Source organism: Neovison vison, chromosome 8 (assembly GCF_020171115.1).
Source record: "Neovison vison isolate M4711 chromosome 8, ASM_NN_V1, whole genome shotgun sequence".
In the NCBI taxonomy this organism is placed as follows: Eukaryota; Metazoa; Chordata; class Mammalia; order Carnivora; family Mustelidae; genus Neogale; species Neogale vison.
The window spans coordinates 57,066,146-57,091,239 of NC_058098.1; the positions used below are offsets into that span (position 1 = coordinate 57,066,146).

At 38.4% G+C, this 25,094-nt stretch overlaps 2 protein-coding genes and 1 pseudogene across 4 annotated transcripts in view; 1 reads left to right on the forward strand and 2 right to left on the reverse strand.

The window, feature by feature from the left end:
• Positions 1-1,169: 1,169 nt before the first annotated feature.
• On the reverse strand, positions 1,170-5,218 carry LOC122916372 (annotated as a pseudogene).
• A 224-nt stretch (positions 5,219-5,442) lies between these two features.
• TXNDC9 (thioredoxin domain containing 9) lies at positions 5,443-18,487 on the reverse strand. Of its 2 annotated transcripts, XM_044263657.1 has the most exons (6): positions 18,347-18,487; positions 17,804-17,928; positions 15,555-15,773; positions 11,931-12,049; positions 8,336-8,590; positions 5,443-6,049 (listed from the first exon to the last, which is right to left on the reverse strand). In XM_044263657.1, exons 3-6 carry the CDS (start codon positions 15,741-15,743, stop codon positions 5,932-5,934), a joined length of 681 nt encoding a protein of 226 aa, XP_044119592.1. In that variant the 5' UTR covers positions 15,744-15,773; positions 17,804-17,928; positions 18,347-18,487; the 3' UTR covers positions 5,443-5,931. The 2 variants fall into 2 exon arrangements, with proteins under 2 accessions (XP_044119592.1, XP_044119591.1); XM_044263656.1 differs by lacking the exon at positions 17,804-17,928.
• Positions 18,488-19,438: 951 nt separating this feature from the next.
• The window catches only part of EIF5B (eukaryotic translation initiation factor 5B), an 81,072-nt gene continuing 75,416 nt past the window's right edge, over positions 19,439-25,094 (forward strand). For both annotated transcript variants that reach the window (XM_044263665.1, XM_044263666.1), the window contains exon 1: positions 19,439-19,665. In XM_044263665.1, coding sequence (XP_044119600.1) covers positions 19,631-19,665 — 35 coding nt within the window. In that variant the 5' untranslated portion in view covers positions 19,439-19,630. The remainder of the gene's footprint in view (positions 19,666-25,094) is intronic.

Genomic DNA, 25,094 nt, shown 5'->3' on the forward strand with positions numbered 1-25,094 from the left:
TTGAAAGTTGGGTCATATTATTGCTGAAATGTCTATTTTCCTGTCAATTCTGTCAAGTTTTGCTACAGAATTCTGAAAGCAAAATATAGAATTGTCAAGAATTTATGGGCTGTGTTGTAAGGTGTGATGTTTACACTTGTTAATAGATTCTTGATGGATTCTATTTTTCATCACTGTAAAATGAACCTCTTTCTATAGGAAGTTTTTATTTTCATATCTTTGTTTAGCCACTTCAGCTCTCTGATGATTGCTGTTTGCAATGGTATTTTCATTGTATTTTTAACTTTTGAATCCAAAGTGTGTCTACTGGGGACAGCACATAGTTGGATCTTGTTTTTGTAATCCAGTCTGACAATATTTGATCTATTCTCATGTAATGTTCCTATTTATATGGTTGGATTTATATATTTTGCTTTTTAATTTTTACATAGGTCATACACCATTTTTTCCTTGTTCTTTTTCTGATTTCTTTTTCAACTGGGTTTGTTGTTGTTGTCTTAACTTTTAAGTTTTTTAGAGTTTTTTTTGTTTTGTTTTTTGTTTTAATTTTTTAGGTAGGCTCCACACCCAGTGTGGAGCCCAATTCAGGGCTTGAACTCACAACCCTGAAATTAAGAGCTGAGCTGAGATCAACAGTCAGATGCCTAATCGACTCAACATTTTCTAGTGTATTATTTTGATTCCTTTTAGTAATCATTTTTTGTATTTTTTTACTTTCTCAGCGGTTACTCTAGGCATTTACAAGTTTATACCTTGTTAGAATCTACTTTAGCTTTATAGTAATTTAATTCTAGTGAAATATAGAAATGTTACGCCTATAAAGCTTTTTTTTGTTAAATATGTTGCATCTTTATATGTTAAAAATGGATCAATACATTGCAATAATTTTCATAATTTTGTTTCAAAATAGTTGAAAGAACAAGTTATATGTAGTTTTTTTCTTTTTTAGTTATAAAATTTAATTGTAAAGATCAAGCAGTGGTTATTGGTCAAACCAATGCACATTAATACCTGTGAAATATGTAGACACTAGTTATTAAATAAAGGTGACAAATACCAATCAGATTCTTATAACACTGTTCAGGATCTAAATAAATGTGATCCTGGACATTATTCAATCCAAAAGGCTAACTGAATGATAGTGCAATCACCAATAATTAAACCAAAGGCACAATTTTCCAAATCACTTTTAGTTAAACAGAATAAATTTTAGCTTTTTAAAAGTCTAAATATACAAAAAACTCAAAGCAATCTGTTTTTCTACCTGAGATCAAAACAAGTTTCTTATATCCTATCTAAACATGATTCTTGACATTGAGGTAAATCTGAATTCACATAATATACTTTGTAAAACTTTTCCAAAAAAATTTTAAGCCCTCCTTTAGAAATTCTCATGTTACACATACATATGTACAAGATTAAGAGGCATATAATAGGACCATGATACTACTAATAATGTGAAAGTAAAAAGTCATTCATTTATACAAAGTGTTCCTGTATGGTGCAGTATGAAATGGGATCACTGTCTTTGTACATACGCAAATCACCAAATGTTCAGAAACTGAGCCCACTTTGAGAAAAGTCATTCTATTTTTCTGGAGCAGAGGTTGCCAAGTTGTGATATATAACAAAAATATTGTGTATAAAAGCTATGAAACCAAGTATTAGCCTAAATTGGCAGTAACTGCAACTTAAATTAAAAATTAAACCCAACTAGAGCTTTACTGTGGCTATACAACTTTTGCTTTGGGGCCTACAGGTTTCACTGAGGTAACAACCCCTTATCTCTTGCCTCTCTCCTCCTTGCACTCCCCCTGCCTCCAGCTTCTTTCTTCATGGCTGTCTTTGGCAATGCTTCTAAATCTTCAAAGCAAAAGAACCTGCTAGAGTAAATGAGGAGGATGAAAAGTAACACAATATATGATGTACAAAAACCAATCTAAGACTATGAACCAAGAAAAAACAAACACTAGAAGGAAGGCTGAGCAGCAGTGTACCCTCAAGAGAAAGCAAACATAAAAAAGCAATAAGGGATCTGTACTCTTGGGCCTTCTTGCACATTATCTCCTGATTGAGAAGAGCATGGCACCAAAACGTCAAACTCTCAAAAGGTAATGACTCTGAAGGAGAAGCTAGAGAAGCGAATACATGATAAAGAAGTACAGCAGCAGCTTTAACGGTCAATGAGTTTCTTTGCTCAGGCATTGGCAACATCGGTATGATCTTGGTTGGTGACAGCCTTTTCTGTGAGCCAGTCTATTTGTCGATTTTGAGCCTCAATCTCATTGCCCATGTCCAGGGCCAGGTTTTTTAGGTTTCCTAGGATACTGCCCACTTGAGTTGGTTCTCTTCCATCTCATTTTCTCTGGCATCGTTGGTTATACATTTAATGTATCCACTGCTAGCTGCTCCAGTGGTTGGTTGAAGCTGACCATTTGTCACGTGGTCTGGCTGCATAGATAAACATTGCTAGGAGAGCTGTCTCCACCATCTCCCCATGTTGCCTTGCAGGCCTTACCAGACTCAAAGTTCTTTGTCCTATTATACAGGCAGATGCAAAGGCCACAGCGCTTATTGGGTTCTGTTAAAGTCCTCTGTGTCTCTCTCATGTCTTTATTTAGTCCAGGCCTTCTTCTATGTAGTTTAGTTGCTCCCCTTGTTCATCCAGCATAGTGACAGTATTGATTCCTGCATCCTGAGAATTAAGGGCTAAGCCCAGTATTTTCCTTGTACTTTCCAGAAACTCATCCGTAACTGGATGAGTGGGTGGACTCTTAGTTGAATTTCTTCTGGTGATAGATTACCCATGATGAATTAGAACTTTGGATAAGCACAGAAAGTGAAACGTAGATATTCAAGCAGCTCTGGCCACTCCTCTCACTTTGCAATGGCTTGGACACCCCCAGACCTGACCTGGAGCTACATCCTCCTAGTGCCTGCTTATTTATAGTTTTTTATATTAACTTTTTTTTTTTTACCATTTCATGTTCTCATTTCTTCCTGTGGATTCATTATTGAAATACAGTTTTGCTTCTACCACCTGCTTTATGGTGTCACAAATATACATTTCTACGTTATAGATAACACAATTATATAGTTTTGTAGTATTGCTTTTTAAGTCAGCTGAGGGAAGAATAGGTCATTACAATGCCTTTTGTAATTTCCTACAGTTACCTTCTTCAGCATTTTTTTTCATGGAGATTTGAATTACTGCGTGATCGCACTTCCTTACAGCTTGAAAAAATTCACTATTTCTTGTAAGATTGGTTTCCTAGGAATTAATTCTTAAAATCTGAGAATGTCCTCACTTTGCTTTCATTTCTAAAGGATAGTTTTGTTAGAAGATTCTTGATGGATGGTTTTTTCCTTTCCAGCACTCTGCATGTTATCATCCCATTGCCTTCTGGTCTGTTTCTGATAAATCAATCATTAATGGAGTTTTCTTGTACCTAGTGGTTTTTTGTCTTCAAGATCTCTGTTTTTCAGTATTTTTAATCTGACATGTATGTGGGTGTAGATCAAATGGTCTACTTTCTGTTAAGAATTTACTGATTTTCTCAGATTAATGTTTTCCACCAGATTTGGGATTTTTAAGCATTAAGAAATCTTCAAACTATTTTTATGCGTATTTTCTTTCTTCTCTCTTGGGAATTCCCATTACACATATGTTGGTGATTCATATTTCTCTCAAGTTATTTTTCACTCCCTTTTCTCCTGCTCTTCAGGCTGTTATTATCTGCATCATTTGATTCTTCTAAAATACTTTGTTTTCTATTTATGAAATATCATCATACCTTTACCTTGAGCATGTGTTTAGTTTTTAAAAAAAATATACTTATGAGAGCTTCTTGGAAGGTTTTTGTGCTTCGAACACCTGGGTCCACTCAGAGGCAGTTTCTTTTTACTGTTTCGAAATCCCCTTGGTTTTGGGACACACTTTACTCTGCTTCTCCACAGATATTGGAACTTTTTGTTTAAAATTGGACAGTTTAGATAATACAGCAGCTCTGGAGACTCATCCACTTCTCTTCCCAAGGCTTTTTAGTGACTCAGCTGGACTCTCCAAGTCCATTTACCCAGCACTGTACAGCATCTGATGCTCCTCTGGAGAGAGCACAGCCTGAGAATGTGCAGTCACTCGGAATCCTCCCTCTAACCCCAAGGACAGTTTTAGAAGAGCATTTAGGTTCCTTTCTCCAATCTCCTCATAAGGGTTCTAGTTTGCCTCCACTGTTATCACACTGTAATTAACAGCCACTAATTGTTGGTAGGCCTATTATTTTGGGCACTGGGGTGCAAATGGCTACACAGTTTGAGCAATTAAATTCAGGCCCTTATAGTCTCTTTGAGGCTTGTTCTAGACCTAGGATTACTCTTAGTTGCCTTTCATTCTCTGTTAGGATTATCACTGGTTTCCCTTTTGCCTGTTGCTATCACAAAGTTACCAGTCTCTTCGTCTGTCTCTACTCCCACTCCAAATTTCCTTGGTCTATGGCAGCACCCTTACGCTTTAACTTAGAGGATGCTATGGGAGCTCTGTTTACAGTCTGCTTACTGTCTCAGAGTTGGGGATGGGGAGAGTAGCCTGCTTTTCTAGGAGTGATAAATAGAGCAGTGGTCTATAAACAGAGCAGTGGGTGACAGCTCCTGGTCTTCTTTGCCTTTCCTCGCATGGAACCTCCACTCATAAGCTGGGGCAATAGTGATCAGAAAACAATAATCTTGGTCTGCCATTCCTGGGCTAGATCTTCAGTGCTTTAAGTGGGGACTGGGTAGAGGAAGGAAGGTCCAGTCCTCTTTGCTACTGTTACCTGAAATAGAGCTCTGTGACATAGAGCTTGCGTGGAGGGGGCAGGTAGAATGAGAAATGCTAGCAGTCTGCTCATCCTAAGGAGAAACTGTGGGCTGAAATTGGGAGCTAGGGGGAGAAATGGTGTGGCTCAAATACCAAAGAGACTTACTATTCTTACCAAGTTTTAGTCTTTTCTTGAATAAATGTTTCTGTAATAAATGTTTTTATTTGCTGTATGCTTTTATGACAATTCCCAAGACTTTAAGTAAAAAATATACATGTATTTACCAGTTATGGTTGTTGTCACTTGGGAGTCTGCAGATCATATTGCCACTCCAATTGTATTTCCTGATTATTTTTGAGAGAGAATATGAGGGAGGGAAGAGCATGGAGGGAGAGGATCTTAAGCAGATTCCTTACTGATCGCAGAGGCTGACACAGGGCTCCATCCCAGGACCCTGATATCATGACCTGAGCCGAAATCAAGAGTCAGACACCTAACCAACTAAGCTACCCAGGTGATCCTTCCTGATTATTTTTTAATGCATGTTTTAAAATGTAAGCAATCAGAACCCTTTAAATAGGCAGTATGCTCAAAACCTGAAAAAGCTTTCTGCTGCCGTCAGTTGATTCATCATCAACACACAGCCTACAGAATAAATAGGCAGTTCTTTAATAGTTAAATATATTCCAGAAGTAAGGAGTGTTTATAATTCATTTACAAGTGAGTCTGTTACACCAGTAAATGCTGTCTGACCTGTTGTATAAAGTAAATAACGCTGTGTAAGAATTAGTCCTGGAATAGTTTGCTGAATTCCTATTTCTAATCCAGTAGATTAAAAACACAATTGTGAATGATATAAAGACATAAGAATCATATTGTGATAAAATCAATCTCAAAAATAGAGAATCCAGACCCTTGCTGGATAATTTAAGAACTCAGAAGTTTTCCTCAACTTAAACATGAGTGCCACACAGAAAATACTGAAAATGTCTTTCAATGTGATGAAACTGTACAAAACTCTAGAACATGACCATTAGATGACCAATGTATCAAAACCAATGGGATTTAGAAAACACATCTAATTCTGAAGTAAGCAGAAATAAAAAGACAATTTACAAAGAATTATAACTAATTTCTAATCATCATCAGAGTCTGAATCGTATTTCTTCCCTCGGATAGTTTTCTTTTCCAGCTTTGTGAAGTTTGTTCCAAATTTCTTTTGGCTCTGAAATGGTGGCTCCATTAAATTTCCACTAAAAATAAAGCAAATTTGAAAAGCATTTATTCTTTATGATAGTACAGCTGGTATGCTAACCTGCACAAAAATCTCTATTCTTCCTAACCTATGGAGTAAAGTTTTCTTTAAAATGCTGGTGTCAAGGAAGACATATATTATTCATATTGATGGTTAAGAGTTTTAAACCCTATTTTGTATTACTAAATGTTTTTGATCAATGTTTTATTTTCTCTTATCATTAATTACTAACATTTCACTAGATGTATGCAATTTTACTAGATGTAAGCGAAAAGCACAGAAAGAAAACTTTTTCCACCTGTTTTGGAGATGCTGAACTTGGATTAGATCTTCTTTACTATAAGAATGATACAGGAAAATGATCTATTTTTTACAGCTTATTATGGCTGGTATGAATACTGTATCACATCTTTTAATGTTTAAAAAAACATCAATAAAACTCGTGGAATTCATTATCATTAACCTGGAATTGGTATGAAATTTTTCAATAATGCTTGGGAAATAATTGAGACATTTTCTTCTTTCAAAGGTTATTTAGGAAGATTCCTGGCACCTAGATTCTGGTTATGAAATATCATTTGCCCCTGAGAGGAACCACAGTGCCTTGGGGAAATAGTCAATTCTTGGGAGAGTCCCTCTAAGACTTACTTGCACCAGAAAGAAAATGTTAAAGAATTGTGGGGACATGTAAAAAGGACATAGAAGCCTGCATGAAAGGGGATCTCACTGGCCAAATTGGGGCAATCTGGGCTTCAAAACAAATAATATAAGTAACCACCTATAACCCACTGGGTAAAATAAGCTACTGCCCATTCTAATATGAATAACTGAAAAAGTAAATTATGAGGGATATAGAAAAGTTCTTCTTAAATTACTATTTGGCTTGGTAGACAACCTGTTAACCAGTGCTCAGTTATCCACCACCAGAAATGAGATAAAACATTCTTTACTTCCTGGTGTGCTACGCCAAGAAGAATACAGTGTCACTTCTATCATGTACCCATGAGAAAATGCATAGTCCAAACCTAAACTTGAAATGTTAGACAAATCCAAACTGAGGGGTGCTCTACAAAATAACTAGCTTGTATTCTTCAAAGATGTCCACATATTGAAAAATAAGACAAGCTGTCACAGATTAATGCAAACTAAAAACACATAGTAACTATATGAAACATTTTAGTATGCAGGATCTTATTGGGACAGTTGCAGAATTTGAATAAGATCTACCTAACATTTCCTGTCTTAATAATTGCACTACGGTTACACAAGAAAAACCCCTCAATGTTAGAAAATACACAAGGAAATATTTAGGAGCAAAGGGACAATACATCTTCAACTTCCACTCAAATGGTTTTGAAAAGAAAGTGTGTATTCAGAAAAAGAATGATAAAGCAAATGTAAAATGCTTAAAACTGAGAGACATGGGCAAAAGACAGATGAGAATTCTCTGTACTACTTTTCAACTTGTTTAAAGCTTGAAATAATTTCAAAATACATTTAATAAATACTAGTATTTTGTTATTAAAAAACTAAAACCTAAAACTCCAAAGTCAATTTCTATAATGTATGCATAATTTAGGCATGTGTAGGGGAAGATTCAGAGAAAAAGGAACAGGGAAAAGAGAACTTTCTACTTACTGAAAAGCACTATGACTATAGAATGATAATTGTATAATTTTATCTGTTAATTTTCCAAATCAAAAACAGGTACAGAAGGCAGAATGACGAGCTCTGATTTGTGGAATCAGATAAACCATTTGGCGAAGTGGACAAGGAGATTAATGAAAAATGGAAGTTGGATTTTAGACTGTTTTCAAATTGAGAATGTCTCCACAATAATTTAAGCTGATCACAGAAATGAGATTATACATTTTATCATATTCTACAAGACAGGAATAGCTAATTAAAAAATCTGATGTTCAAAAGTAAGTCATTATCAACTTGAGTAACCTGGTTTAAATCAGGGAAAAGTCAATTCCAAAGTGTCATTTTGGGTTTTCAGACTAACAGAAAACTAGATTCAATAGGATCTGTTAGGATGAAAACTTTCGCATAGTTCGGTGTACTCCAAGACTCAATTTTATCTGTAACTCTGATTTTGTTGTTAGAGCATGCTAATAATGTACATTTTAAGAAATGTGTTTTCATTTGTGAAACATTTTCTACATCTAACCCAGAAGACCTTACTTAGCTCCATAAAATGAATGTTAACATAAAAAAAAAAACTTCTCTAAAAATATCAACTGGATATGGAATTAAAATCAGTTGTTTTTCTAAAAATTACCTGTAATTGAGAATATCAGAACAACCCAGCCTCCATTCTAAAGTTTCTGTGGTGAAGTCATCTGTATTTCCTAAGTCAGTAAATCCAACAACATAATCTTGTGTTTTTCCATCTTTTACCAGTGCTAGTGTGGGAATGACTTTGATACGCAGTCTCTCACAAAGGAAAGGTGCTTTTTCCACATTCAGCTTCAGAAATTTGGTCTCAAGATGTTTCTTAGACAGTATCACCAAATGTCGGTCTAATATTTTACACCTGTATATAAAAACATATAGAAAATCAAAAGCTAAAACAGATTTTTCATATTAAAAATAAATATCGTTAGGGTACATCTAATTTTATAGTTTTTCTGCTTGAGTCTCAATTTGACAGCCAGCTTGTGTCAGATGACCTCATTTTATTTCATAGGTTAACTGACGAGAGGCAGAAAAATCATTCAGTATTCCAGAAAGTCATATATGCCTTAATGATACTTATAAAAAACAAAATACTAAATACACGCTTTCAGTCACAAGTGGTTCATGAAGTTGTCTTGTTCATGGTAAGAACAAAAAACTGTCACTTCTCCTATGCATGTTTCCTAGTGTCTCATACACAGAGCCTGAAGGGTGACAAATCTGACTTGATAGAACTCAGAAGAGGATTTTCAGGATTAGAAGTGTACACACAGTGCCATATTTGGAAGTCATTAAGACTGAATGGTGACACCAAGAAGGAACTCTTCTAACTGCAACTATCATTAAGAAGCACAGGGTAAAGAGTATAAATGTGGTTATATGGTTCTAAAGAAATGAAAAATACCAATAGTAACTTTTATTAAGGCACTTTTTATTGAAAAGAAAAATGGAAATGACATTTTCTGAAAATTAAAATGTATTTTAAACTGGTTGATACTTTAGTGTTCCTGAAACAGACCACTGTAATAATCTTTTTGAGTAGCTCTTTTTTTTTTTTTAAAGATTTTATTTATTTATTTGACAGAGAGAGATCACAAGTAGGCAGAGAGGCAGGCAGAGAGAAAGAGAGGAGGAAGCAGGCTCCCTGTTGAGCAGAAAGCACGATGCGGGACTCGATCCCAGGACCCTGAGATCATGACCTGAGCCGAAGGCAGCGGCTTAACCCACTGAGCCACCCAGGCGCCCTTTTTGAGTAGTTCTTAATCATAGTGTTTATTAAAGTCAGCTTTTGAAATATATGATCTAAAATTCTCTGCAAGTGGAGCTGGCAAACACACAGGTGATTCTCATGCCCCATAAAGTTAGATAACTACTGCTTTAGATGACGAAGACATCAAATGTTTCAAAATTACTAGTAGGCTTTCTGCATACTTCCTGGTGTAGAGTTATTCCTGAATTAGGACTGGGTCCACCAAGTCCCTGGTAACCTTGATGCCTCATCACTCTACCTTTGAATGCATCTTTTCATATATCACCCATGTAGTACAGCAGTGAGAGTGAAAAATAGTTGGAGAGAACAAGTTAATAAATGGTTCCTGAATGAAGCTCAAAACAAATGATAAATGAACCATTATATGCGAAGTATTTTCTCGAAGACTCGTAGGTAAGTCAACTCCATGGTTTTACTAGTTATATGGAACCTATTTTAGGTAAATCTATGACTGTACCATTTGTTAATTTCACTTAAAAAAAAAAAAATCCAGAAGCAGCAGGCTTAAATCCTGGGTTCAAATCCTCTTCTGTCATTTAGTAGACGAGTGACATTAGGTGAGTCACTTAATCTCTCCCAAGTCTTGGTCTCCATGCATAAAGCTTTGGAATTATACCTACATAATTACCTCAAAGGGTCACATCAATGTTCCAGGATTTTATACATGAAGTTTCCAGTCTACTATGTACCCAGAACTCTGATATCTACTAGATCTAAAATTTTCTAATGATTTTTTTTTTCTATTTTTTAAGCAATCTCTATATCCAACATCAGGCTAAACTCAAGACCCCGGGATCAAAAGTCAGATGTTTTACTGGCTGAGCCCGCCAGGTATCTCTTGATTTTTCATTTTTGCTTGAAAGTAAGTACTCCTGGTATTGCACTGTTTATACAACCATCAGATATATTTACTGAGCACCTACTATGTGTCAGCCATTGCTGCTCTAGGGGTAAAAACTTGGGAGAATGGTGAACCACAATATAGGCAAACTCTGTTTTCACAAAACAATCTAGTGGGCAAAAACATCTAATAAACATCAAATGATATCAACCTTAGAGACTAAAATGATATTAATATACTACCTCATCATGTATGTCAGAGGTGGGCAACTTGAGAAATGTGTGCCAATTGGAGAGGACAGAGTACCACAGTGACAGAGGGCTTCTCTGATACCCTTTCTTTCTTTTCTTTTTTTAAAATTTTACTTATTTATTTTTATTTATTTTACTTTTTTATTTCAGAGAGAGATCACAAGTAGGCAGAGAGGCAGACAGGGGCAGGGGTGGGAAGCAGGCTCTGTGCTTCAAGCAGAGAGCCTGATGCAGGGCTCACTCCCAGGACCCTGAGACCATGACGTGAGCTGAAGGCAGAGGTTTACCCACTGAGCCACCCAGGTGCCCCGATACCCTTTCTTTCCTAATCCCTTCCCATACTTTCCCTTACAGTTTTTACGACCTCAACATTTTCTTTCATTTTTATTACCTTAATCAGTATGTCCCAGGCAATCAATCCCTGAAAGACGTTAATTAATAACGAAGTTACTGGGTGGTAAGTTTAAGTCAAGGGCCGAGCAGACTATGGAAATGCAGGAAGAGGGCAAGGCTGAGACAGCAATGAATGACGGAGACTCGACACTGGAGTGTGTGTCTGTCTGAGGAAGGTGGCTGCTATTCAGCATTAGCAAACTGCCTTTCTACTGAATTCTAGGTCTGTTATTAAGTTATTTGATTTCTTAAAACATCTGAAATCTGGACTTCTAAAAAAAATTGTTATCTCTCAATTTTTAAAAGTTGGTAACTAATCACATTTGGGGGTTAAAAGAAAGACTTAAGATATGACCTTTTCTAGGGGTATTTTCATTTTACAAGGACTCTGCCTCTGTAGAGAGGCTTGCAGAGCTGGGTTGTCCAGAAGAAATCACTTTCCTCTCCTTCCAGCCAAGCCTGGCACGCCCAGTGATGCTTCAAGTGAAAGGTTGCTCAAACCACTGTCTCCCCACGAGTTGCTGGCTGAGAAGGAGTGAGTGAATTCAAAGCTGGTATTGGCCCCACTCCCAACACTGTGCTTATACCATACCAGTACCAGAAAAGGGAGAGATAATTCTTGTATTGACAAAAACAAATTTTTATGTGTACATCTCTTACATGTTTTTAAAGTTACCTGGTGAAAATACAATTCAGAAAATAGCCAGTTCTACGGAAATGATCTTGATTTTCAATAATGTTCATTTAAACTTTTTTATGTAACGGTTTTTTAAGTTAATCTTCAATATAACAATTGTTTAACTTTAACAGAGACGTTTATGTAAGTACAAAGAAACAATTTAGAAATAGTTCCTCTAATTTTTTAATTTCCCTATTATGTTAGTGTATCTCTACTCAAAGATCTCATCATTTTTAAACAAGTCACTGATGTAAACAAAGTTACCTGAATGTGGTGTCTCTGTAGAAATGGCAAACCACTTTTTTACTCTCCTTGACTTCTTGAAAAAAGTCTCTCTCACTAGGGATTTCTCTGTATTCCCCATGTCCTTTTGAAAGCCACTCCTAATTTGGAGAAAAGGGAAATATTATAAACTTGAAATATCTTTCAGTACCACCTTACTAAATCGCTATAATATTCTGTAATGAAGCTGATTTTATCTTGTAGAGAAATCAATTCCTCTTAGTGATTTCCTATGTCTCTAGTTTTAGTGCAGATATAAACCTGTGGGCAGGGACTATCTTTCAGCACAGTTTGTGTTTAAGACAGTCATCTCTCTTGGTACCTTCACACACATTTTCTCAGAACTTCAAAAATAAAAATTTAGACTTCAGAGACTTAAAATGTAAATATCCATTTAATTTCTCTATACTCAAACTACTAAAATCAGAAGCTTTAGGTCCAAGTTAACGCCAAGCTCTGAAAAACAATGTTCATGAGATAAAGCTACTTGGTCTTTGTAGGGAGGGCAAGGAGAGGGGTGGTTCCTGCAGCTCTCTGCAGCTCAAGTCCAGTTTGCTCAAAGGTAGGACCCACTTCTATACTGGCCACCAAGGGGGAGTATCCTAGGAAGAAAAAAATCACATGATGTCCAGAAACAATACAGATCCCACATAATGTCCAGAAATAATACAGATCCCATCTGTCATCTTATCCAACTTCTCAACCCAGTGTATCAACCCTCATCAATCATGCCTGACAGACTTTTCAGTTTCTCAAGCTTCCTGCTACAGGAAAGGTTCATCATCTCCACTGGAAACTTGCTTCCTTTTTCAGGCAGCTGGTTTTAGTAAAAAGGAACATTGGGCTTACAGACAAAAGGCATGGTTGTTCTACCACTTATTAGGCTAAGAATTCTAATAACCTTTCTGAGTCTCCATTTCTTCATTTATAAAGTGGAAATCACGAAGCAACCATCTCACTGAGTTGTAAAAAAGTAAGACTATCAACATGATAGTGTCTGGCACAGGTGCTTAAAAAGCAGTTGCATGTATACTCTCTGTTGAAAGGTTTTCTCACACTGAACTGCAATAGATCTGTAAATTTGGTCTGTGGATCTATGGACCACTTAGGTCTGTGGACCTAAGGTTAGAGAGAAAAGTTCTAATGTCTTTCACACATCAGTCCTTCCAATATCCTATCTTCTCTACCTCTCTCCCTTCATTTTCTTTTGGCTGTTTCTCATATGAAATGATCTCTACATATCTTACTAATTATCCTCCTCTGAACAGAGACTAATTCCTCCTTATCCCTTTAAAAAGGGGCAGAAGTCTGAATGTGGCCCTCCAGAAGTAGCCTACTGAGAAAGGGGCAAGAGTGCCACCTTCTTTCTTCCTCTGGACTTAAGCTAACACAGACTGTTAATAGTTTTGGTATCCATTTCACATTGTCTTATGCTGAGCTGACACTCACAGGAAGCCCTGGTGTTTCTCCCTATGTGACATTTCTCTGGTCAAACATCTGTAAACAACTTAAACTCTCAACTACAACTCCTTAATGGCAGGTTAACATTTCATGCCTTTTCTTTTCTTTTCTTTTTTAAATATTTATTTATTTGACAGGCAGACATCACAAGTAGGCAGAGAGGCAGGCAGAGAGAGATGGGGGAAGCAGGCCCCGCGCCGAGCAGAGAGCCCAATGCGGGGCTCAATCCCAGAACCCTGAGATCATGACCTGAGCCGAAGGCAGAGGCTTAACCCACTGAGCCACCCATGCACCACTTCATGCCTTTTCTTGACTCACCAATAGCACTGTCCTTAAAAGAGTGTTTGTTTTTTAAAAAACTCTTTAATTCTCATATGTTTAACCAACAGGTGGAAGACCTGAGCCTTTCCAAGTTCCTAAGACGGAGGCAATCTTACTCTGAACCTCCACCAACACATGGCATCTCTCCCAACACACTCAGCATACCCCGTGCTCTTAGTACAGTTTCTTTCAGAGTTGGTGCTCTACAGGGCATCTGCTGAATGAAATAAAGCAGGATGGGTAGAGATCACAGTTCAGGCTAAGCCTACCCAAGGTCTGGCAGCTGGGCAGCACCTAGCTCTCGCTTAGTGGCTATCAACCCAGACTTTGGATGGGCTCTTCTTATTTCTCACCTGTCCTACTGCTTACTACTTAAGTCCTATGTCGCTAGCTGCTGTAACAAGAGAGTACTCGGGTGACTGAGGCATATTGATTCAAATAGGTCTATTAAGTGCTTATGTCACTGCATATACTCATTTCCTGATACCTATATAGATCAGTAAATCAAAATTACTACGCAATCTATAGTACTCTCTCAAAAAGAGTATATATCATTAAAGCTTCTTGTCTACTTCCTTAAAAAGCATTTTAATAAAAAACATCTATTACAATGCAGTGAAAACTGTAAAATAAGACCCTCTCCATTATTCTATGATAAATTAATTTTAAGTTGATTTGTATAGTAATTTTTAAAAAGTCCCTACAGGCTATAGGACTTAGGTTTTTAATGATAAATATTCAGACTATTGTTTTTAACTGCTGACAGTTTCATTTAAGCCATCATGTATGTTGCTTACTGCAAATCAGGTAGATTCAGTCTTTCTACAAAAAGATCCTGGTTATGACTTTTTTTAGTTGAACTATTAGCAATTAGTAGTGTTACTTAACTGTGATTGTGAAATAGGAGTTGTAGCAGAATCTCCTCTTATATTACCTTAGATAATTATTAGCATTATAATAAAAATAAAAGTCTCCTGGCTTCAAAACCACACTACACTCACATACCCTTTTTTAGAAAACTCAAGCTATAAAAATAGAAACCCAGTCACATTACAAAACATTCTTTCCTTTTTGTAGCAATTCTTATAAACACTGAGAGTATAAACATTATCAAAGAGATGCTACAGCAGCACAAACAAAAACTCCCTATTTCTTTGGAAAAGTTAAAAGCGCATGTTTTATTCACAGCCAACTGAGAGGAACCAGAATTGGTAATAATCTATTTCAATCTGACAAAAAGCAATGAAAACATTTTTAATCAAAATTAAATTTACAAAATTTAAGCCAACTGGTTTTGATTAGGTGTATGAGGCTGTTCCACACTCTAGAAGACCAATAAGGATAGAGCTGTGGCCACCCTTCTCTGTGACCAGCATGCATTCCTTTGAATAAATAAGCCATGTAATTGACAATAGAAATGCCTGAAATAATTTCTTCTGTGTAGATTGCTTTACAGCTCTCACCTCACTTACACTGATCAGAGCTAAATTATAACTGACCTGAAAATTACTTCAAAGGGAAACCACTGACTCCTGGTGCTCTTCCTAGGCTCCTCCTCAAGCAAAAAATCTGAACTCAAAAAATGATCTTGGGCAGTGTTTCTTTTACTTGACTGTGGATTAACATACTGAGCATGCTAATTTTTAATGTCTTTAAAACTAATTTTTTTCCCAGCAAATTTTTAACAGTTATAATACTCTGTAGTAAAAAACAAAAACAACGCTAAAAATAAGGACTGAAATACAACTACTTCAGCACATGTATATATAAGTTGTTAGGAGCATACTGTTAAAGTAATTTCAGAAAGCAGGGCAGAGAGGTTACTTGTTTCTGCTGTTGAGCTTTCCTTAGTGCCTCAAGTCTCTTTTCTTTGAGGCGTTCCAATTCATCTTCATCCATCTGATCCAGTTTCTGAATTTCAGAATCCAAATGTTCTTCTACTAGTTTCGTAGTCTGAAGCAACTGATTTTCCAGGACTTTTGAAAACATGTCAACAGATGCATTAGCTTCCATTCTTCTAAATGGTATAGCTCAGCCTTGGTTCTAGGGAGAATGTTTGTAAAGTTGGGGGGGGCAGAAAAAAACAAGTAAAGTTTTCTCTCCTTTACAAAAATTCTAACAAATATATAATTTGTACCACACAAAATGTTCTGCTGACAACAAAGAATTTCATGTTACCTATGAGAATTTTTATTTAAATGTTTTTTTTTTTTTTAAGATTTTATTTATTTATTTGACAGAGACAGCGAGAGAAGGAACACAAGCAGGGGGAGGGGGAGAGGGAGAACGAGGCTTCCCACTGAGCAGGGAGCCCCTATGTGGGGCCTAATCCCAGGCCCTGGGATCATGACTGGAGCCGAAGCCAAACCCCAAAGACTGAGCCACCCAGGCACCCCTAAATGTTTTATTCTTTTTAGAGAGGGACAGAAAGGGAAGGGGAGGAGCGGGAGAGGGAGAATTTTAAGCAGGCTCCACACTCATCGAGAAGCCTGATGTGCGACTAGACTGCAACACTCTTGAGATCATGACCTGAGTTGAAATCAAGAAACTGACTGAGCCATCCGGAAACTGACTGAGCCACTCGGACGCCTCTTACTGAAATGTTTGAAAATCGAATTTTCCACAGGTTATAGTCACACCACTCAAAAGATTGCTTAAAGCATAGTTTAGGTGCTTCCGACTTAGTTTGTGTTTCATTACAATAAAGCAAAGACAAGTCTTTTTTTTTTTTTCTGGTCTTTAAGACCAGAAAGAAATGGGTAGTTGGAGTTCTACCTAATGCCATATATTAACAGTGCTACTTTTCTTAAACCAGAAGAGAAATAAAGCAGAAATTACTGAATAGTGAAGTTTAACTGTAGAGAGATTTTACACATACATCTACAAAACAAACTTTTCTTCAATACAGAACAGAGTTCAGCCAAAAACCCATTTTTCAAGGTTTCTACCTAAATGATTAACTCCTGAGAAAGTACTTTACAATTTAGGTAAAGAACAGTGCCTGGTATTCCCCAAATTTTAATTTTCACTGCTGTTCTCTATGACCTAACAAAATCTATGATGTTACAAAGATTGATACTGGTATGGATCTACTGACAGTGTTCTTTGATGTAAAACAGTATCACTCCAAATGTTAAAAATACTGATTTTTCCCATCACTCCTTTATGTAACATAGAGTAGTTTAAAAACAGAATCTAATTCAGATAGGAAAGGAAGCTCTATCTCAATAACACATGTCATAAAATGTAGTATTTTCTATTAACAACAATCAGATGGAAATTTTATGTGTACCTCTGGGTTATTACTACAGAAATATAATTTATAATTTGCTTATGAAAGCAGGAAGATGTTGCATTTCAATTAACTATGACACAGTTGCAAATACTACTGAAGAACCTTAAAAAAAAATCTTAATAAACTGTGAACTCACTGACCCACAGTGAGTGGGTCTCTGACACACAGCCTGATTCACACAAACCCTCTACAACTACCGAACTGAAAAGAAGTCGTCTTCTTGCAAACTTCACTTTTGTTTTGTTTTGTTTCCTCCACAGGCAAAGCAGTTGAAGGCAATGATTTCATCTTTGTATCCCCAGAGGTAGCAGTGAATGGAACACAGCAAGTGCTCAAAAAATATTTGTTAATTTGGGGAGGCCTGAGTGGCTCAGGTCATGATCTCAGAGCCCCGAGATCCAGTCCGACATCTCCAGCTCCTTGCTTAGCCGGGAGCTTGCTTTCTCCCTCTGCCCCGACTCCTGCACACGCGCGCACGCACACACACGCGCGCGACTCCTGCACACACACACACACACACCACTCTCTCTCTCTCTCTTAAATAAAAACCTTTTAAAAATTTTGTGAAGAACATGTGCCTACTTTCTGTTCAAATTATCCTTAAGATGAAAATGCTACACATTTTCAATGAGTTATATTTCAAATATAGTAAAATAATTTCACGCTTCCTATCTCCAAAGAAAAATGTCAGTGAGGCTGTTTCCCTTAGGGTTGGAGCCGGATGAGGCAGAAAACTGGTTATTAAGACACTGACTTACATGTCAGAACCTGTTCTTACCAGAAATGGAGCGGATGCTGATCCCTGGAATTTTATGAGATGAACTCAGAATTTAATTCTGGGATAACCGGGAACAGAAGCGAATACCAAGAGCTGTTCTGGGGACAGGTGATGGTGGTCACCGCCTTCACAAAGGGGAAAGGAGATGGTGTAGCGATCCCGGTAACTTTTCATTCTTCAAACCACAAACCCGATCCTTCCTTTTTACAGTTCATCGGCCAACAGCGGGAAGGGGCTTGTCCTCAAATTACCTAACCGCTTCCTTGCCTCCCTTACATGCACCCTCCAAAACACCTTAACCGCACCCGAGACACCTTCCAAAAAGCATCGTGGCCATTCCCTGAGCCCACGGGGACAGACCAAGACAGAGTACAGGCAGCCGGTCTTCAACACCTCCCAAGGCGCATGCGCCGAAACCGCCTCCGCCTCACTGACACCGACGTCTGGGCCGCGCCCCTCCCCCGCCCTGGCCGGATGTTGAGTGAAGTGTCCATCAGCACTGGGAGGCGGCGGCCGGTTTTCTCACACCATCCTCTGCCTCACCTGAGCTCTCGGTGACACCTGAGAATGAGTAACTGCTCCAGAAAGGCAGTCCACTCTGGCTTCACCCTCGCAGCTGCTGCCGGTGGCTGCGAACCGGCCGTCACTTCCGCCTCCCCTTTGGCTGCAGCTCTCACGCGATACAAGCTGCGACGCCCGAGAAGTGGGGCGGGGGAGGAGGGCGTGCGTACGGTGAGCGCTTCTGCGCGTGCGTAGCTCCCATCCTCCGCCCCAAGATTTCCGATTCTTAGCCGCGCTCTGGGTAAACCGTCCACGGTGGAGGGAGCAAAGTATTCTGGAGGCTGTAGTTTATCAGTGCTCGGTCTGGCCGTGTTGGACTTCGCTAGGCTGGGAGCCTCAGTACTCACAATGTCACATCAGAAGAGAGAGAGCTACGATCTTGCTCCGGAGTGACACTCCAACTTCGCTTCTGTCGTGTTGAATGAACACTTTTTTTTTTTTAATTTTAAGTTGAGGTATAACTTCCACAGCATGATTAGTTTTTACATACTTCACACCCGTCCAGATCCGGATATTAAAAATGTTTACCACCCTAGTAAGTCGGTTCCTTTAGTACTTCCATAACACAAATTCTTAGATCTTGCTCTCACTTTGAATGTAAAGGTTAATTTCTATTTCGGGGAATTAATGGGTGTGTCCTTGTTCATGGTAATTATTTTTTAGTAACTGAACAGACTTTATAATTAAAGGACGTTACTGAGAGTCCCAGTTTGTCCTAGATTTATTACCTGGAGCGCCTATACTGGTCCATTGTGTTTTGTTACTGAACTGCGTGCTGCTGAGAATACAAAGATACGGAGATGGAAGGAAAGCCCAAGGCTTACTTCTGAGGGGAGCTCCAGAACTCCAAGTTTGCTTTCCCCTCAGAGATGGAGCTGACATAGTGAATTTTCAGCTTCATTGTCTGTCTCAGGGTTCTAGAACCAGGACACCGGCTGTTATTCGTGCGCAGCTGACGCTTGCGGAAAGGGGGCGCTCAGGCTCCCGCCTGGCTGGCGGGTCAACTGGAGACGCTCTACCCAAAGCGCAGCTCTCGATGAGCCGCGCCCTGCGTCCCCACGCCGAGGCGGCGAGGCGATGCGCTTGCGCAGTGAGAGCTCACACCATATGTGCCCTGTCCCAGTGCGCGGGTCTGTGGAGAGCCGGGTGCGAGAGGCGGCAGTGCGAGGGGAGCCAAGCCGAAAAGAGACCAAAGTCGGCTGGGGGACAGTGGGTCTGTGAGAGACCGAATAGAGGGGCTGGGGCTACGAGCGCCGCTGACACACGATGGGGAAGAAGCAGAAAAACAAGAGCGAAGACAGGTAGCCAGTGACCGGGTCCACACGGCGGCGTCCGGCGCAGCTCAGTGGTTCGCGCGGGTTCCTCCGGCGCGGGGTGGCCCGGGGGCGAGGCTCGCGCCAGGCACCACGGGGTTCCGGGCCTGGGTCCAGAATGGGCGGCACGGGGCCAAGACCCCAGTTCCGGGCGGGCGCAGAGGGCCTCGGCGGTGAGCGGGTTCTTCCAGTGGAGGCTCCTTCCCTCCGCTACCTCTCGCCTGGCCTGGAAAGAGGGGTGTCCTGCCTGAGGAGCGGGGCAGTGGTTTGGGGGTTCCCTGCCCCATGTGGAGGGACTCGGGTGGCTTCGCTGGGCCGGGGACGCCTGGCCAGCGTGGCTCCGGCCAGCGTGAGAGTTGTTTTTGCGGCGCTTCTGTTGGTAAGGGTCAGGAAGAGTTCTTTTTGTGCCTTTGTACCTGTGAGTACGTGAAGAGAGGGGAGTTCGAGTATGAGTGTACCTACAGCTAGGTTTCTTAACTCTGAGCCGCTCAGGTGAGTTGGGGTTACAGGGAGGTGTTTACTAGGTAACATCCTTTTAACTTCACTTAATTTGGTTACAGTTTCCAATTATTTAAGGTCTGGTTGTCCATACTCCGTGCTTTTCGCTTTCCTTCTTCCGGCCCGTCTTCTGGCGATTTCTCTGCTTTTTAGCACCTCCCCCTAAGAAAGGAGGAGGAGGAGACAAAACCAACCAACCAGGGTCTTTCCTTTCTAACCTCTTAAAAGGCTTTTGGGGGGAGGGAGTGTAAAGGTGTATGTAGAGTTACGTACCCCGAAATTTTTGCACCATTTCTTTGTGTCCCATTCGATTGAGACCTTTTACTCTTCTCATTCAAAGTTTACTCCCTGAGAGTGAACATCTGTTCACCAAACTTAGTTCAAATACTAGGAGACAAAGGTAAATTAGAAGTTAAAGGTAAATGTAAAATAAAGGTAAATTAAAAAACAAGACAGCAACAACAAAAGCCCCCAAACTAACAACCTCTGATAGTTCATTTTGACACAAAATGGGTATCAGGTTTTAATGTTAAAATAAGATTAATTATAATTCCTGGGTTATTTGCTCACCTGACACTCATCAGTGATGAACGGAATTAAAAGACACCAGGGTGAGCCTTGTATTTCAGCTGCGGATCTAGTGGAAGAAGTTAATTGGTTTGCAGACTAGAACTTGTTAATCAGACCAGGTAAAGAGAGAGATAATAAGCTGACTTCTGGGTGATTTCGTGGGACAAAAATTTCTCTACTTTTGACAGGCTGTTTTGGCGCATGGGATACATTTTTATTTAAACCGTGTACAGAAAGAGGAGTATAATAAAGCTTCGTATACAGATTAGCCGTTTCAACCATGGCTATCACATGACCATTCCTGTTCCATCCACCTGCTGAGATATTTTAAAGCCACATCAGTTTTCATGTGTTAATCATTCAGGTGTATATGAAAGATAAACACTTGAGGAGAAAAGCAACTGCAGTTATCATCAAGCCTAAGGAATATTAAGAAGGGTATCTTAAATATTATTGAGTATCCACTCATTTTTCTAATTTCATTGTCTTATTTAAAAAAAATTTTTTTTTCTTGGTTTGGTTCAGGATTGCAGAAGTCATGTTCTTTAGTTTAAAAAGAAATACATGTATATGCTATTCTTTTCCTTACATCTTTTGCTTTGTAAGCTCTTTCATAATGGAATAAAGCTATTCAAAGGAGAGATATTTATTCTTGTTTATTTATAGAAAAGAGTGTTTCTTACTGATTCATGAAGATTTTGGTGAGTGATGAAAAGTGTAAACACTGGAGTCTGTTAAGTGATTGGTTTGGTAGTATAGAAAGAATGCTACTACTGGGTTTTTGTTTTTGTTTTTTTTTAACCTCATCAGACTAATTTGTGCTCTTATATTTTGGCTCGTTTTGAAGCGAACATGGTAGCAGTGTAATCGAAAAATTTATTTTCTCATATGCCAATGTCAAGTTTTGTTTATTTTCAAATGCTTCATGGACTCCTTTGCTTGAATGCCTTTCAAATAATGTCTAAGAAATTCCAGGGTTTTGCAGAGGTCCACCTTTGACTTGAATGGCTTGGCCTTTTTACTTTGGCATTCCTCGTAAAATATTTTGGAGGGAAGGAGAACAGGGAGGATATTTTGGGGGTGAGGAGGGTAGCAGGGAAGTTCCACTACTTGGGATTAGTTTGCTTTGACCTTCTCTGTATTTAAATACAGTTTTCTTCAAGCATATTTTGTATATTTTAAAAAGAAACAAAAACATACACTAGGAAGAAAGTCTAGAAAGAGCTGTATTTTAGGACTAATATTCTTGTTTGTGTAAAATGAGATACTTGTCTGGTTTTATTCTCTTGTATAAAGATTTCCACTTTTAAAGATTGTGCATTCATCCCACCACCCCTTGCCTTGCAAGCTATGTTAAGCTGAACATGTTTTCTGGCCAGGTAGAACGGGGTGAGAAATGAGCAGCTGCTAATTAGTTATCAAGATATAGGGAATTGAGTTGCTTTTCAGGTTGGAAAGAGCAAAAAATACTTGATCATTTTAATCCTTACTTCCTTTTTTTAATCCTTATTTTAACTTCTCAGCCACACAATGTTCATTTAAAATTGGGTTTTATTTCATCTGAGTATCTAATTTTATTTGGATAATATATGCTTTGTTCTATCAATGACTTTTGTTTAAAACCTGTTCTCAAATTTTGTTCCAGCTTGTGTAATTCTGGGAATGAGATTTTCTAAGATATTAAGTAAGTTTTCCTGCCTTTTTTCAGTTGATTGGAGAAATTCTTGATGAGATGAGGCCGAGGATTCAATATCTGTAGATCATACAAAATAGAAGACCAGTATTTTCATGATTCTCACAGTCATCAGTTTACATGATGGGACCTTATGGGATTTTGTGTGTTCTAGTGATGTCCTTCCGTTTCTGTTGACACAATACGATTGATGTTCTCTTACTGATGAGTGTAAAGAAAAAAAAGATCTAGGTTATTTCATTTTTCACAGCCTCCAGTTCTTTTTTCTGGTCCCTTTTTTGTTTGATCCCTTAAGTGTGGTAGTTCTATTTTTTAGATTATAAGGAAGTTGGTTTGTCACCTTAATAGGATTAATACTCCTCCACCCCCACCAAAAGGAAAAAAAAAAAGATACAGAGGGAAGAAAGAGAATTATTTCGTCTATCTCACCATCAGCTATCATGGAGGTGGGGATGTCATTCAGGAACTAGAAGGTCTTTCAGGATTCCGTAGAGTTCTAGGGTATGTACAGCATCAGGTAATTTTTTGCTGTGGTTCTTTATACCAGCAGTGAACCAGTATAGTGACTCCACTATTCCTTGTTTTAACTCAAGATATTGTTCCTTTCATTACTGGCAAATTCCCTGGTCTTGAGAGTTCTAGCTCTCTCTCAGACAGTTGCCTAACCGTTAGATGGTTGCCCTAATGTCAAGACATTCATCCTAGTCAGTCAGATATGATTAGGGTACCAGAGTCCCTCCCTATGATAGAAAACATGGTGATCTACTGCCCAGAAGGAGCTCTGAGTATAGCAGGTAGTCCAGAGCTTTCCAGAGAGCGAGTGGATCAAGTGGCAAATGGTCTAGCTCAACAAAGGAATTTATTTCTAATTTTATGTACTTGAATTAATAAAAAAAAAGACCTATCTGCATATATTAGATAAAAAAAGAAAAAAGATATATAATCCAAGAGTTCTGTTCTTCAGCTTGTTCCTGTACTAATACTTTAGGAAATTAAAACATGGGAGGAAGAGAAGTCCTAGGTTGCCATAAATGAATAAGAAAGCAGATGATAAATTTTTGTTGTTAGCTTATAATAACTTTAACCTTCTATAGTGGTGATCTCTGGGGAGCTGATGCAGTTATTTTTGATGTTGCTTGCCCACTAATTGCACTTTATTCATCTAAGTTTCTTCAGTTCTTTCATTTGATCCATTACGTGAGCAAAGCATTGTTTAACTGAAGCACCAAGTGTCAGCGGTTTGGTTAGAACAGCAGTTCTCAGACTTTGGTCCTACTACCCCTTTACCTTTTTGTGTGTTATATGGATACTTAACGATGTTACAAATTGAAAGTTCTTAAAATAATTATTAATTTAAGAATAAAACTAGGGGCTCCTGGATGGTTCAGTTGGTAGAGCATCCAGCTCTTGATCTTGAGGTGGTAAGTTCAAACCCCATCTTGGGCAAAGAGTTTACTTAAATAAAAATTTTAAAAAACCAATAAACACATTAACTTAAATGACATCATTAAGTAATCATTTACCAAAAAAAAAAAAAAAACAAACGAGAAGACTGGTATTATTAAACAGTTTTGCAAACTTCCTTTTTTTTTTTTTTTTTTTAAGATTTTATTTATTTATTTGAGAGAGAGAGAGACAGTGAGAGAGAGCACGAGCGAGGAGAAGGTCAGAGAGCGAAGCAGACTCCCCATGGAGCTGGGAGCCCGATGCGGGACTCCATCCCGGGACTCCAGGATCACGCCCTGAGCCGAAGGCAGTCGTCCAACCAACTGAGCCACCCAGGCGTCCCAGTTTTGCAAACTTCCTTACTGTCTGGCTTAGTAAGAAGAGAACTTGATTCTCATCTGTTTGTGCACTTTGTGTTGTAGCACTATCACACATCATGTGACCTCTGGGAAACTCCACTGTGCAGTTGTGAGAAAATCAGAATGAAAAAGTCTAAAAGCCTCTTAGTTTTATTTTGAAAATAGTTTTTGATCTCTTGAATTCGTTTAGACCCCCTGAACAGGTCTTGGGGACTGCTTTGAGAACAGCTGATTTAGGGATTCCTAAACTAGATTTGGGCCTTTGTGAGATATTTTCCAAGCTCTTTGACTGTTACTAGTGTTTGTCTAACAGAGAATAGAAATGCTTAAGAAGTACTGAAGCACAGCTTAAGACACCTGTGGTTGTGTTCATGCTCTTGATATTTTACCCACTTAAGATTTTCTTTTTTCAATGTAATAGGTAAATTTATCAAGTTCTATTAAAAACTTTTGAGATTGGTTTTAATTGGGAGTCCCATTACATTTTTAGAATATTTAATACACTTGTCATCATTGCATCATCCCATTCAGGAAATTGTCTGCGTAATCACTTAAGTGCCAAGTGTTATTCTAGGTACTCAAATTACAGTGGTAAGCAAATCACTAATAAGACATGCTTCTGTATTTGGTTAATTGTACATCAGTAAAATTTTATTTTTTTCATTTGACTGTTTAGAATATTTCTTGTTTGGCTTCTTCCTAGGCATCTTATAGTTTGGTTGCTGTTAATATAGTAATTTTTCTTTTTTTGCTTAATAAGAAAACTTTTAAGATGCTTATCTTGTGTCTAACCAACTTAGTGAATTCTGTTATTAGGATAGATGTGAAAAGGGTGACAACTGAATTGTGAT